This window comes from Zootoca vivipara, chromosome 2 (genome assembly GCF_965207765.1).
Source record: "Zootoca vivipara chromosome 2, rZooViv2.hap1.1, whole genome shotgun sequence".
Lineage (NCBI taxonomy): Eukaryota > Metazoa > Chordata > Lepidosauria > Squamata > Lacertidae > Zootoca > Zootoca vivipara.
In genome coordinates, this window is record NC_142584.1 from 114,721,147 (window position 1) to 114,736,011 (window position 14,865).

A 14,865-nucleotide genomic window follows, 5' to 3' on the forward strand; every position below is an offset into this window, starting at 1 on the left:
CCAAATGTGTTTTAGATCTATAGTGCGTAACACAGCTTTAAAGCGCATTTTAAGTCCACAAACAATCCTGGGAACTGTAGTTTGTTAAGGGTGCTGGAACTGTAAACTGTAAACCACAGAGACCAGAGTTCTTTGAGGGAAATAAAGCATATAGTGTGGGCTTCCTCAAACTCGGCCCTCCAGATGTTTTGAGACTACAATTCCCATCATCCCTGACCACTGGTCCTGCTAGCTAGGGATGATGGGAGTTGTAGGCCAAAAATCTGGAGGGCCGAGGTTGAGGAAGCCTGATATAGTGCATGCAGGCAGCCAAGGATTGCGGCTTAAGTTATTTGGCACCAAAGCCTTATTCTGTAAAGTCCTATGTGCCTTTTGTACATGTGTTTATTGGAAAAATGTGCCCGGCAGCAGAAAACATAATTTTTAAGAATTAAATTAAATTTAGAATTGAATTATTTCATTGATTCATCACTTCTGTACGTGTCAACCCAGAAGTAAGCCCCAGTGAATTTAATGGGACTTACTCCCAGGTAAAGACTGCAGCCTTAATTGATTTTTTTTTTAAAAAAGAGTGTTCCAGTAATTGTTGTATATATGGAATTGTATTTACACCAGGAATTGTTTCTACATTTCTTCATTTATGCCTTTGACATAATGCCTCAAAGCCATTTAGACATATAGAAATACTTTTAAAAGCAGGTGGTTTTTTTTAAAACAAACCTGAAAATAGGTTTCAAAACCACTCAAATAATGAACATTGAAGGCAAGAGACTTTTATCCAGCTGAAGAAGCTTGTGGAAACAAAAAAACAAAAAAATGTGTCTAAAGGGTAGAGCTTGAATGACCTGGTGGGATTTTTGTTTTTTTGATATATGGCATGATTTTATTTCTCTCCGCCCCTGCCCCCCCCCATTTTATTAAATCGTTTTCATACTACAATAAAATACTGTACAAATATTGAGGTGTATGGTTAAATTTTTACCAACATTCAAATACCTGGCTCATTTAAAACTATATGGAACCTGTGAGGGAACTCACAACTGGAGAATACTTTTATTTATTTATTTTATTTATGGACTACAGTACTTAAAATGAGGCTGCATTTTAAATTTTAATATTGTATTTTAATCTGTATTTTAATTAATTGTTTTCTTTTCCTTTATGTCTTATTGTAATTTTATTGGTGTTAGCCGCCCTGAGCCCGGTTTTGACTGGGGAGGGCAGGGTATAAATAATTTTTTAAAATTATTATTATTAATATTATATAAATATTTATTATTTGTAAAGGGAACCTCTCCCTTTAGAGGTTATTCTTAACCCGTTAAAGCCGAGCTGCATCTCTGCACTTTTCCCCTTCCAGGCCGCGATGCTTTGCGGCTTCAATATTTCGTGCTTCGTTTTCTTTCTTTTTGTTACTTTTGTTGCCTGTAGCGAAGAAAATGAAAATAATTCAGAAAGGGAAAGGAACAAAAAATGTCTTCGTTTTTTCTTCTTCTTCTGGAAAACACAGCACTCTGAAAAAGGAATGCAATTCCACAGCATGGAATTGCTTTTAATTGTTGATGTTCTCTCTTGTTTGTTGATGTTTTTAGGGGAAGCACAAAGGGAATTTTTTTTAAAAAGCTGCACCTGTTGAATTTCTGCCTGCCTCGCACAACACCTGCCGGAGAGCAACCTGGTCTACTGAGGGCGGCAGTTGCAGGCATTTCAAGAGCCCCACCCCCTTCTTTTGGAGCTGCAGGTTTGAATTTACCCAAGAAGGGTTAACCCAATAGATCTGGTGACAGCTGCTAGAGAGGCCCCAGACATCTGGGAGGAGGGAGAAATGCAAAAAAAAGACCAGGGAGTCCCTTTCCTGTTCCGCCTTCACCCTCCATTCCTTCCCAACCTTTTGCACAAAGTAGCTTCATCTCCCTCTTTAATTCCTCCAAGCGGCAGTTCTGGGGTGGTTGCATTGAAGGCGCCAGAGAACCTCAGAGGCTGGGGCTGCTGAAGTGAGTAAAAAAAATGCAAATAATATATTATTATTATTATTTGTTTTGTCCATCTTTGTGCAATGCAAGGGAGAGAGGGAAGGAGCCAAGCAAGGGGCTGAGGGAGGTCGGGAGGGGAGCAATTGCTGTAGCTCAGGGGCAGGGCAGCTGCTCTGATTGCAGAAGGCCCCAGGCATCCCCATTTAGGGCTGGGAATACTCCTTGCCCGAGAGCTGCTGCCGGCCAGCGTAGACTATGTGGAATTGGGCAGCCCACCTGCCTGGCGGGTCAGTCGGTAGAGCACGAGACTCTCCATCTCAGGGCCATGAGTTTGAGCCTCACTGTTGGGCAGAAGATTATTGCATTCTGAATCCCTTCTGATTCTGCAATGCCTTGTTTCTATGACTCTGTTTACGGCAGCTTCCCATTTAAACAGCTCTTCAATTAGTACCATGAGGACTGGAATCTTAACTCTGCCTTTAAGGAAAAAGATAGAGCACCTGCTTGGCACGCAGAAGGACTTGGGTTCAATCCCTGACATCTCCTGGCAGGGATTGGGAGGCTACCCCTTCCTGAAAACCTGGAGAGCTGCTGCCAGTCAGTGCAGACAGTGCTGAGCTAGATGGACGGGTACTTTGGCTTTTTATTGCCATAGTTCATGCAGAAGGTCTTGGGTTCAGTCCCTAATGGCATCTCCAGGGATGGGAGAGACTTCCTGCCTGAACGCTGCAAGAGCTGCTGCCAGTCAGTGTAGATGTAGAATCATAAAGTTGGAAGGCATACCCAAGGGTCATCTAGTCCAACCCTCTGCAATGCTGGAATCTTTTGCCCTACGTGGGCCTCGAACCCGACGACCCTGAGATTAAGAGTCTCATGCTCTGCCGACTGAGCCAATTCTGATCAGCTCCACGGCAGATGGACCTACAGTTTGACTTAGTATAAGGTAGCTTCCTAATCTCAGTGAGGGGTCGCCAACCTGGTGCCCACAGACACACAGGCCAAGCCTTGCACGGCGCTCCTGAGAAGACTCTTCTTTCTCTCCTACCAGTCAGATAGGTATGAGCAAGGCTGTGCATTGTAGCAGATAGAAAGATGGGTGTTTTATTTTTATATATTTAAAATTGCAGATGTCCCTGGCCTGGCCTTGAAAACAGGGAAGAGTCATGGAAGTAGTGTGACACATTCACACCACCCATTAAAAGCCCTATCAGTGAGTTTAACCATTCATAGATTCATAGATTTGGAAGGCCCCACAGCAGCCATCTAGTCCAACCCCCTGCGATGGAGGGATCTTTTGCTCAATATGGGACTCGAACCCATGACCCTGAAATTACTAGTCTCATTCTCTACCAACTGAGCTACTGTGCCACTTTAGACAGGTATGGCTTCTTCCCCCAGAGAATTCTGGGAACTGTAGTTTGTTAAGGGAGTTGGTAGGAGATCCCCCTATTTCCCCACATTGCCAGGGTGGTTTAACAGTCCCTTCTCACAAGGGACTCTGGGAATTGTAGTTCTCTGAGGGAAATTGAGGGTCTCCCCTCACAGCACCCTTGGCAAACTACAGCTCCCAGAATTTTTTGGGGGAAGCCACAAACATTTAAAGCGGTACCACAGCACTTTAAATACATGTTGCTGCACCGCCCGGGAAAATCGGCTCCCCGACTCCAAAAGTCTTGGGAAATGTTAAAATGCTTTTTTGTAGCTAATTGCTGGGGAGGTGGAGAATAAGTGAGAAGTTATTAAGTGCAGTTTGCAGTGTGGTTGTGTATTTATTTGTTTCATTTATATCCCACCTTTTTCTCCAAAGACCTCAAGGTCCCCACAGCAGCCATCTAGTGGGCCTCCTAGGAATGTGGGTGGCGCTGTGGTCTAAACCACAGAGCCTCTTGGGCTTGCCAATCAGAAGGTCGGCGGTTCGAATCCCTGCGGCGGAGTGAGCTCCCGTTGCTCTGTCCCAGCGCCTGCCCACCTAGCAGTTCGAAAGCACACAAGTGCAAGTAGATAAATAGGTACCGCTGCAGCAGGAAGGTAAACAGCGTTTCCGTGCGCTCTGGTTTCCGTCACAGTGTCCCGTTGCGCCAGAAGTGGTTTAGTCATGCTGGCCACATGACCCGGAAAAGCTGTCTGCGGACAAACACTGGCTCCCTAGTCCCTCGGACTGAAAGTGAAATGAGCGCCTCAACCCCATAAGTCGCCTTTCACTGGACTTAACCATCCAGGGGTCATTACCTTAACCTTTTTTTATATGGGCCTCCCTCTCCCCACTTTATCCTCACAACAACCCTGTGAGAGGCAAGTTGCGCTGGCCCAGGGTCACTCAGTTCGCTTAATGGATGAGTGGGGATTTGAACTCTGGTCTCCCAGTGTTGTAACACTTAACCACACTGGCTTGCATCGATTGTGGTTTGGGGATGCCCATGGCCACTTTGGCGGTTTCAAAATGTGCCCACAGGCCTGAAACAGCCGACGACAACCCCTAGAAAATCATAGAATTGTAGAGCTGGAAGGGAACTCTGAGGGTCATCCAGGCCAACCCCCTGTGGCACATTCTCAGAGAGAGCTGCGAGATGGGAGGGAGGCAAATATTTGGGTGGGTATTCTGTTTAAAACGTTAAGCTGAAGGCAAATCTAGAATGTTCCTCCTCCATTCTTTCCTCTCTCTTTTTGAAATATTTTTTATTTGATTTTACAAATATAGAATTACAGTGGACCCTTGGGTTACATTACCTTCGGGTAACATAAACTTCGGGTTGCGAAGTGTGCTTGCCGCTCGCACATATGCAGAACAGGCGCCTCTAGTTACAAAATCTTCGGGATACAGCCGGGCCTCTGGAACAGATCCCATTCGTAACTGGAGACTGTATAACAATACAAATTGCATATCCATATTTAGAGATTTCTCCGAATCTCTGGACTTCCCATCTTCCCTTCCATAGGTCCTATTATTCTCAACTGCATACCGGTATCATTTCATAATTCACATTTTATATCTCTCCATATTGTCCATGACATTTGCTACATTTAAAGCATTATTAGAATCCAGCTAATGTTTTAATCTGCTTATGGTGGTCTCCTAAATAAATTATAATTTTCCCCCCATTCTTTTTTAAAGTTCTTGTATTCTTGGTTCCTGAGCATTCCGGTCAAATGTTAATGCCATTTCGGCATAACCTATCAGCCTGGTTTGCCATTCTTCTCTGGTCGGTACTTTGTCTTCTTTCCATCTCTGGGCTAGTAGCATCCGTGCGGCTGTTGTCGCATACATTAAAAGTTTTTTCTGTTCCTTTCGGATATTGGTACCTACAAAATTCTGGTTTGTTTGTTTTTACAAAGGTTATCTTAAACATTTTTCCCCAACTCATTATCTCCTCCATCCTTTCCTTTCTCTCCCCCCCCCACTTGCAATTTTGTGCTTTCTATCCACAGGGCAGTGACCTCTACCCATCAGGACCACTTGCAAATGACCGCTTAGCCAAACGGCCGTGTCTCCGTCGCCCCACACGCCACAGGATCACGGAACGGACAACGGAGGCGGGGAACCTTCCCCTTTCTCTCTCCTAGGCAGACAGCCGCCACTGGAGCTCAGGAAGGCCTGAGATGGGATAAGGCCCCTCCCAATGGCCTCCAAGAAAGCCGTTTTGAAAGAAGGGGGTGCGCCGCCAGCCCTGCGCCTTCAGGCCGCTCGAGAGCCCCGGGTGAAAATGGAGGAGAAGAGCCTGGCCTGTGGTGCCAAGCCAGCTGAGGGGGTGAGGAAAGGCTCTCGTTTAGCTCCAGCCGCCGGTGCCCGGGAGTTTCTGAAGCGGGTGACGCCACAGCAGATCAAACAGGAGCCGGACGAGGGCTTGGCCCAGCGCTGGGAAGCCCAGTGGCAGGAGTTCCTGAAGGTGGTCCAGTCCCCTCACGCCGGGTGGGGGAGCCCTCCGCTGCCGGAGCTCGTGGCTTTCAAGGATCCCAAGGGCTTCCCGGCCTCGGGCGGGGCGGCCCCACAGGGCTTCGGGCGGGGCGGCAGCTGGAAGGTCAAGGAAGAGGTCTTAGAAGAGGATGCGGCGAGCGCAGAAGCCCAGCGCCACCGATTCCGGCATTTCAGCTACCGGGAGGCCGAGGGGCCGAGGGACGTCTGCGGCCGGCTCCGGGAGCTGTGCCACCAGTGGCTGAAGCCGGAGAGGCACACCAAAGAGCAGATCCTGGAGGCGCTGGTCCTGGAGCAGTTCCTGGCCATCCTGCCGCCGGAGATCCAAGGCTGCGTCAGGGAGCGTGGGCCGGAGACCTGCGCCCAGGCGGTGGCCCTGGCCGAGGGTTTCCTGCTGAGGCAGCAGGAGGCGGAGAGACCCCAACAGCTGGTGAGAGGAAGGGGTGTGGGGGGGGGGGAATGAATAAAAAAATCCCTTATCGGGTCACATTCAGGCCATATTTATTTATTTATTGAATATACCTGGAGGTTCACAGAAAAGATCACAATATATAAAATCAAAATAAAAACATTTGACCCAATAGCACACACACACACCCAAAAAGGACCGCATTTTAAATAGGATGTCAATCAGGTCAACCAAAGGCCTGGTTGAAAAGGAACGTTTTTGCCTGGCGCCTAAAGGTGTGTAATGAAGGCGCCAGGCAAACCTCCCTGGGGAGAGCATTCCACAGATGGGGAGCCACTGCAGAAAAGGCCCTGTTCTTGCCTTGCCACCCTCCGGACCTCTCGCGGGGGCACACGAAAAAGGTCCTCAGTAAATGACCTCAGGGTCTGGGTAGGTTCATATGGAAAGAGTCGGTCCTTGAGGTATTGTGGTCCTGAGCTGTTTTAGGCTTTATAGGTCAAAACCGGCACTTTGAATTGGGCCAGGAAACTACCGTAATTGGTAGCCAGTGTGGTCAGACCAGGTTTGGTGTAATATGCTCAAACTGTCTTGCTCTGGTGAGCAACCTGGCCTCTGAATTCTCCACTAGCTGAAGTTTCCGAACCGTCATCAGAGGCAACCCTACGTAAAACACATTTCAGTAATCTAACCATATCTTTAAAGCCCTGTGATACCACTTTAAACAATCATGGCTTCCCTCCCAAAGAATCCTGGGAGATGTAGCTGAGAGGGTGCCGAGAGCTGTTAGAGGGCCCTAGTTCCTCTATAATTCCCTGAGTTGCTAAATCATCAATCCTTCTTCACAGGGAAATGTAGTTCTGTGAGGTGAAGTGGGGTGTCCTGACAATTCTCAGCACCTTTAACAAACTACAGCTCCCAGGTATATTGGGAGGAAGCTGTCGGGAAGACCTTTCTGACAGTAAGCTGTTTGATAGTGGAACGGTCTCACCTCAGGAGGTTGTGGAATCTCCTTCCTTGGAGGTTATTAAGCAGAGGTTGGATGGCCACATGTCTCCGATCAATCCCAGCAAGCCCGTGCAACACCCAGGGATGATGGGAGTTCTAGTGCAAGAGCACCTGGTGCTCTAAAGCCCCCCCCCCCAATGCAGTGTTTGAAATTAGCCAGGCACCAAGCACATTTTGCACCTGCCAGCAACCATTTGCAACCAAGTGCATGCCTGGGGATAATTGAATCTGGGATGTTTTCACCCACTAGCAACACATCCTATAAAATTCTATCTGTTATATGTTATCTGCACAATCAGAATGAGTTTCAGGAACCGAAATGCTTTTTCTGTGCAGCCTGAGCAGCAGCAGTCGCCATTAAGGAAAAGAGGATTAAGTCAATTAGGGTATCTAGAAGATATTGGAAATAAATTTAAGGAACTGCACGCAGAAAGAGGGGGAAGGAAGTCAGTTTTTGAAATGTCAAAATGATTCTAAAATCAATGAAACGTATAAACCTGAAAAGTGTAAATAATTTTTTTAAAAAAAAAAAAGAGGTCAGAAGAGGCCAATATATATGTGCTGTCCCTGGCTCAAGTGAATTTTCTTCTTTTAATTCTCAAAGTCCTTAACCTAGCTCAAAGCTAAACTAGCCAGAAAATCGCAGTCAGCCCATCCTTTGAAAAATAAGACTTTAGAGCCGTCTTGCCCCCAAATAGCGACTGTAACCTTGGTTTAAGGAGCCGATTGGCGTCCAGCTTATATATCCTAGTTTCTAACACTGCCTCCACGCCTGCAGTAGCAGAAAGGGACATCGAGATAGAGAACATAAGAAAAGCCGTCCCAGTGCCACCCTGTCTGTTCTCACCACAGCCGACAAGGTGCAAGCAAGGAGCATTCAGAAGCATGTCCTCTCTGACCCTAGGGATAGTACACAGCTGGTATCGGAAACCTACGCTCATTCTGAAGTCTCTGAACTGCAGCTCCCATCAGTCTCAGCCAGGATGGCCAATGGCTGGGGTTGCTGGGAGTTATAGTTCAGCACCTGGAGGGCCTGAGGTCCCCTACAGCAAGTCTATTGCTCGGGCGGAGGTGGCTGGGTTTGTCCAAATCTCTTTGTGCTTCAGTTTTAACCAGCGACCCTTGTTGGCAGGTTCTAGATTCCTTTGAAGAAGTGACGGTGAATTTCCCAAGGGTGCAGCAAGTTTGCCTGGGTGCTTCTCGGAAACAAGGTAAGAACGGGGACGCCCGGCTTGTTTCTTCGTTCCACGTGGGGTAGCCGTGTCAGCGGCAAAAAGGGCAAAGGGGGATGGACCGGGCAGCAAGGGCATTAAATAATAATAATAATAATAATAATAATAATAATAATAATAATAATTTATTATTTATACCCTGCCCATCTGGCTGGGTTTCCCCAGCCACTGTGGGTGGCTTCCAACAGAAAAATAAAATACAGAAATCTATCAAACATTAAAAGTTTCCCTAAACATGGCTGCCTTCAGATGTCTTCTAAAAGTCTGGTAGTTGTTGTTCTCTTTGACATCAGATGGGAGGGCGTTCCACAGGGCGGGCGCCACCACTGAGAAGGCCCTCTGCCTGGTTCCCTGCAACTTGGCTTCTCACAACGAGGGAACCGCCAGAAGGCCCTCGGTGCTGGACCTCAGTGTCCAGGCAGAATGATGGGGGTGGAGACGCTCCTTCAGGTATAATTCAGGTATACTATTAAAATGCAGAAGGCTAAAAACGTATAAAAGAGAATTGCTGAACAGCAATTAAACTACAATAGAATTAAAGCAATATAAAAGCAGATTTGTTTTTTATTTATAGATAAAAACAGCACAGTGCTATTTAAAAAGCCCATCCACTTGAAAAATTTGGTCAGTCTGCAAAAGCCTGTTGGGCTACAACAGTCTTCTGTTGCCAGTGGAAAGACAAGGAGAGCCGGTCTGTTTGATCATTCCCCTTCCTTTCTTAATTAAATTGGTAAGGTTCTGCACAAGTTATTATAGCTAGGAAGTGGAAGGGGCAAGGTGAATATCAAATGGAAGAAAGGTATACAGAGGTGTGGGATATAGCTATTGATGATAATATCTGCTATTAAGGTAAGATGGGGAATACGCAGGAGAAATAATTCTGAGGAGATAGGGAAGGTGTTAGTAGAATCTGTACTGTTAAAACGGAAACGGGTCAAACCATCCGCAAGAGGAGTTGACATTTTGGGAGATTGGATAGTTACGATGGAATGGTCTCAGTGGTTGGGGTGCACATTTTTATTTCAGTTCTTATTTATTATTATTACTTTGCCAAAATAATAAAATTATTTTTTAATAAAATAAATTAAATTGGCAAAAAAATTTAAGCAACAAAATATAACTCCAAAGAGAGCCAATATGTTACCTTCTGTATATGCTCAATTTGTGTCAGCTGTAGTCTCCATATTCTCCCCAAATTCTCCACCCCTAAACCACATCATCCTGTGCAGCAGATCCTGAAGTCGAGCCAGGGGGTTGAACTACTAGATGGCATCTGAGGACCCTCTTCAAACTCTTGTGATTTAATTTTTTAATTCATTTGCATTCCTTTAATCCCCACCACAACCATGCAAGGTCGGGTTAGGCCGAGAGACAGGGACTATGAGCTTCGTGCCTGAGCGGGGATTTGAACCCTGCTCTCCCAGATCTTAGTCTGGCACTCTTAATTGCTCCAGAGAAGTGGACACGGAGCAATGGAGTCAAACTACAAGAAAGAAGATTCCACCTAAACATTAGGAAGAACTTCCTGACAGTAAGAGCTGTTCAGCAGTGGAATTTGCTACCAAGGAGTGTGGTGGAGTCTCCTTCTTTGGAGGTCTTTAAGCAGAGGCTTGACAGGCATATGTCAAGAATGCTTTGATGGTGTTTCCTGCTTGGCAGGGGGTTGGACTGGATGGCCCTTGTGGTCTCTTCCAACTCTATGATTCTATGATTCTAATTGCTGGCTTGCCGATTTATAATTTTGCGGTTTCCCTCCACTCTTTTATTTGGTTCCAGCAGGGAGCAGGCTGCTCAGCGAACAGGAGAGGCAGGTCCTTCTGCAACAGCGGGAGTACCTCGAACGGGAGAACCCCTGCAGGACGTCGGTGCCAAAGCCACGCGGGAGCCTCTCTCAGCCCCACGAGCCAGGGAAGGCCTCTGAGAGCCAGCTGCGGCTGGAGAGGCACTCGGCCAAGTGCCTGCCGGAGGCCATCCCGTGCCAGGTGGGCTATGAGGACCTCGGCGAGATCTTCTTCCCGGAGAGGATGCAGGAGAACCAGCGGCAGAAGCGGTGCGTGGTGCTGCGCCGGAGGATCCACACCGAGGAGCGGCTGTACAAGTGCCAGGACTGCCGGAAGAGCTTCGACCACCGCTCGCACTTCATCCGCCACAAGAAGATCCACACGGGCGAGAAGCCCTTCCAGTGCGCCGACTGCGGCAAGAGCTTCAACCGCAACTCCAACCTCACCACCCACATGAGGACCCACACGGGAGAGAAGCCGTACAAGTGCGCCGACTGCGGCAAGAGCTTCCGCTGGAGCTCGGACTTCATCGTCCACGAGAGGACGCACACGGGGGAGAAGCCCTACAGCTGCGCCGACTGCGGCAAGGCTTTCCGGCGCAGCTCCAACCTCACCGCTCACGAGAGGACCCACCGGGGGGAGAAGCCCTACAAGTGCTTGGACTGCGGGAAGAGCTTCACACGGGGCCTCTACCTCATTGCACACAAGAAAACACACATGGGCGAGTGAGGGGCGTTGGTTCTCCGGGGGTGGGTGGGGTGTCTCGGCATGACCCGCATTTTGGATGGGGTAGGGGGCCGGCTTCGAGCTGCACCCATCTAGCAAGGCAGCGGAGGGCTTTTTCTTCAACACCCTGCTCGGGAGCTTCCTGGAAGCATCCGATTGGCTGGGAACCCGGATGCCAGACTTTAGACCTTCTTGGCCAGATCCAGTGGGCTCTTCCTGCATTTTCTTCATGTGAAGAGAAAACCAGGTGGCTGCATCATCAAACTGCAAATGGCCGGGCCTGGTTTTGGATGGTTGGCAACTTTCTCCTGCTATAGGCAGCTGCCTCATACCAGGTCATGCTATAAGTTGTTCTAGTTCTGTATTTTCCACTGCAGAGCAGGGAAACAGATGAGGCAGGACTCCCAGATCAGCCCCAGGCAGCGGGGTGACCAGAGATATTATTACAGCAGAACCTCAGTTTTTGAGCATCTCAGAAGTCGAACAATTTGGAACCCGAACGCCGAAAACCCAGAAGTAATTGCTTCCGTTTTCGAACGTGCCTCGGAGGTTGTACGCACTTCCAAGGCGTGTTTTTCATTTCTTCCCATTTGCAACCAGCCCATTGATCCTCTGTTTTTGAAGGTTTCGGAAGCCGAACGGTCTTCCGGAATGGATCACGTTCGAAAACTGAGGTACCACTGCATTATTGCCGTTCCAAATTGTATTGCCTTCCACGCATGCAATGTACAAAATTCAACGACAGCAGCAGAGAGGTGGTTTAAAAAGACACAGACAAGAACATGAATTAAAAAACTCCAAACCACACACTTGATACTTCAGGGCAGGCAACTTACCCAGCTTCCTAGACCAGAGAACCTCTCACTTTATTAACCCCCCACCCACTGCATCCAGGCCCCAGTCTTGGGCCTTCCCAGCCTTTCCTTCCCAGCCCCAGATGTTTCAGAGAGACAGAGTTAGGCATGCATGTGCATGGATGCTTTAGTTTCGATGCCTGCATTGCGGGGCGGTTGTACTAGATGACCCTTGAGGTCCCTTCCAACTCTACAATTGGCATCGGGATGGCATCACTCATCAATGCCAGCTCTGACCAGCAGCAGCTCTCCAGACAGAACATCTTCTGAATCATTGACTCCTGGAGCCGGGAACCTTTGGCTCTCCAGGTGCGGCAGAACTACAACTCCCATCAGCCCCAGGTAGTACTGCCCAGTGGCCAGGGATGGTGGGAGCCGTAGTCCAGTGAGACTTTGAGGGCGCCAGGTTGAATGCTGGACCTTCTGTGTGCAAAGGAGTCCAGCTAAAATTCCTTTGCTAGACCTTGGCAGATATCCCTCGCTCGCTCGCCCGCCCGCTGTTTGGGGGGAGGCATCAAATTCAGCTTTCCTTTTAAGAGAAAATTAAACCGAGTAACAAAAAGCAAAGTGTGTTAAGGTTCTAGTCCTCATGGCTGGGGCTTAAAAGTTTGTGAGCAAAGTCTGGGGAAGCCTCACTAGCCAGAAAGGGAATCCATAGGGTTTCTAACGGCTTTCTGTCATGTGGCTAAGAAGTGGGATAAATTTCTGCCATGTACGCAAATATATGCAAAGGAACTTCCACTTTTTGGCTACTGAGGCTTAACGTTAACTTCTTGCTTTTAAAAAACACAACGCTGCCCTGATTTGGCTGAAACAACGGGGCTTACGCAGGAGGAAGCTATTCTGCCCCAAACAATGTGCCAATTAAAAATCCAATTTCAGCCCCCAGATTTATTACTACAGTGCAATCAAATGCACACCACGGTTTGCAAAACTCAGGCAGGTTTTTGGCAACTGGTTGTAGCTAATGATCATGGTGGTTAGGAACAGAAGCTGAACACCAGATATTTGGGGGGGGGTGGGAATGGAGGAAAGACAAGGTGAGTTGGGCTGTTGCCTTTTTTGCCCCACCTCTGGGGTTCTTGGAGACGTCTTGACTGGCTACTCTGGGAAACGGATGCTGGACTTAAGGCCTTTGGCCTGATCCAGCCTAAAATTTTGATAAGTGAAAATGACCTTCTGAGGTGGGGGGGGGGGGTCAGGAAAAGTGATGGAAAACATGGACACCACAGCGTCCCCTTCCCCCCCTCCACCTGTGAAATGGGTCTAAAAAGCGAAGCAGCACGAGTGCGTCGGAATTGCATCTCATCCCCAGAACTGAGCACGTGAGAGAATCTCTCTGGACCTTGAAAGGACCTCGTACCTCTGAGGCGTGGGCTAGGCCTCTTCCGTTGCATCCCGAGATAGTCCTACTTATATCCAAAACCAATGTAGTCGATATTTATGCCTTGTATTTTCAAACACTTGCTCTTTCTTCTTCTGCCCCCTCCCCCTTTCTCCTTACCTGAGAATTTCCCTCAGGTTTTCAACCTTTGATTCCCAGGCAATGTTAACTTCCCTTAGGTTTGTCTTGTAATAAATTCTTTCCTCTTCATGGCAACATATATATATCTATATATCTATATACTTGAGAAATGATGGGTGAGTGTCTCTCCTACCTTTCTTTGTTTGATTTTTTTTTTAAAAGACAACTAATAACAAGTCGAAATTAAACATTCTTTTTTTTTTAGTCTGCTTCTGCTCCTGGGGTGTTAACAACAAGGGAACTGGGGTGTGGTTTTATTTATAAACCCTCTTCAGGAGATCCATGACGTGTTGATAGAGGTGTGTGGGGGAAACCCCTGGCCCTCCAGATTATGGTGGGTTGTAGTGGTTAGTGTTGTTCTAGGATCCGGGAGACGAGGGTTCAAATCTCCCCACCAAGAAGCTAACTAGGGTGACCTGGGGCCTGTCACTGCCTCTCACAGTGGCGGCTGGAATAAAAAGAGGAACCAGGTATACCACCTTGAGTTGCTTGGAGAGAGAGGAAAGTGGGCTATAAATGCAAATAAACAATAAACTCCCATCATGCCTGACCATTGGACATGCTGGCAAGGGCTGAGTCAGAGTCCAACTGCAGCTGGAGGGCCCCAGGTGGCGCTGTGGGTTCAAATCCCTGTGACGGGGTGAGCTCCCGTTGCTTGGTCCCAGCTCCTGCCAACCTAGCAGTTCGAAAGCACGTCAAAGTGCAAGTAGATAAATAGGTACCGCTCCGGCGGGAAGGTAAACGGCATTCCCGTGCGCTGCTCTGGTTCGCCAGAAGCGGCTTAGTCATGCTGGCCACATGACCTGGAAGCTATACGCTGGCTCCCTCGGCCAATAATGCGAGATGAGCGCGCAACCCCAGAGTTGGTCACGACTGGACCTAATGGTCAGGGGTCCCTTTACCTTTATGGAGACAGGCTCAAATCTGTGCTTGAGCCCCTTCGAGGCAATGCTTCATGGTATCTGCACATACACCGTTAATTTAGAGCACATTTTCAGTGTGGAAGATTCCCTAAGAGGTAAAAGAAAGGACTCCCCACCCACCCACAGCACATAGTTAAACTATGGAACTCACTTCTGCAGGAGGCAGTGGCAACCAAGGTGCTATTTTCAATTAGAGAAAAGGTGAGTTAAGGAGACATGATAGAAGTTTTTAAAATCTATGCATGGAGGAAGCAGATGGATTTTTTCTCTCTCGTCACACTAGAAATAATGGACATCCATTAGGCTGAGGGACACTCTGCCTATGTTCAAGGACTCTCCTTTGCTTTGACAGACTGGCCCATGCCATGGCAAAGAAGGTGGACCAAAGACCAAAAATCTAGTGAGGCCAGGTTGAAGTTAAGGCCTACCCCAGAGATTGAGGGTGGCTGCATGCATAACGGGCAGTAGGAATGGAATGGAGTATCCCTGAGAGGGAGAAGTGGAATGGAGTATCTTGGACGGCATGG

General features: G+C 47.9%; 1 protein-coding gene across 3 annotated transcripts; it reads left to right on the top strand.

Annotated features, from left to right (window-relative positions):
* Positions 1–1,855: 1,855 nt before the first annotated feature.
* Positions 1,856–13,506, top strand: LOC118081267 (uncharacterized). Of its 3 annotated transcripts, none has more exons than XM_088664057.1 (4): positions 1,856–1,994; positions 5,400–6,313; positions 8,430–8,508; positions 10,306–13,506. In XM_088664057.1, exons 2-4 carry the CDS (start codon positions 5,591–5,593, stop codon positions 11,037–11,039), a joined length of 1,536 nt encoding a protein of 511 aa, XP_088520183.1. In that variant the 5' UTR covers positions 1,856–1,994; positions 5,400–5,590; the 3' UTR covers positions 11,040–13,506. The 3 variants fall into 3 exon arrangements, with proteins under 3 accessions (XP_088520183.1, XP_088520182.1, XP_088520184.1); XM_088664056.1 differs by lacking the exon at positions 1,856–1,994 and adding an exon at positions 2,066–4,001; XM_088664058.1 differs by lacking the exon at positions 1,856–1,994 and adding an exon at positions 3,816–4,001 and having other exon boundaries at positions 10,309–13,506.
* The last annotated feature ends 1,359 nt before the right edge of the window (positions 13,507–14,865 follow it).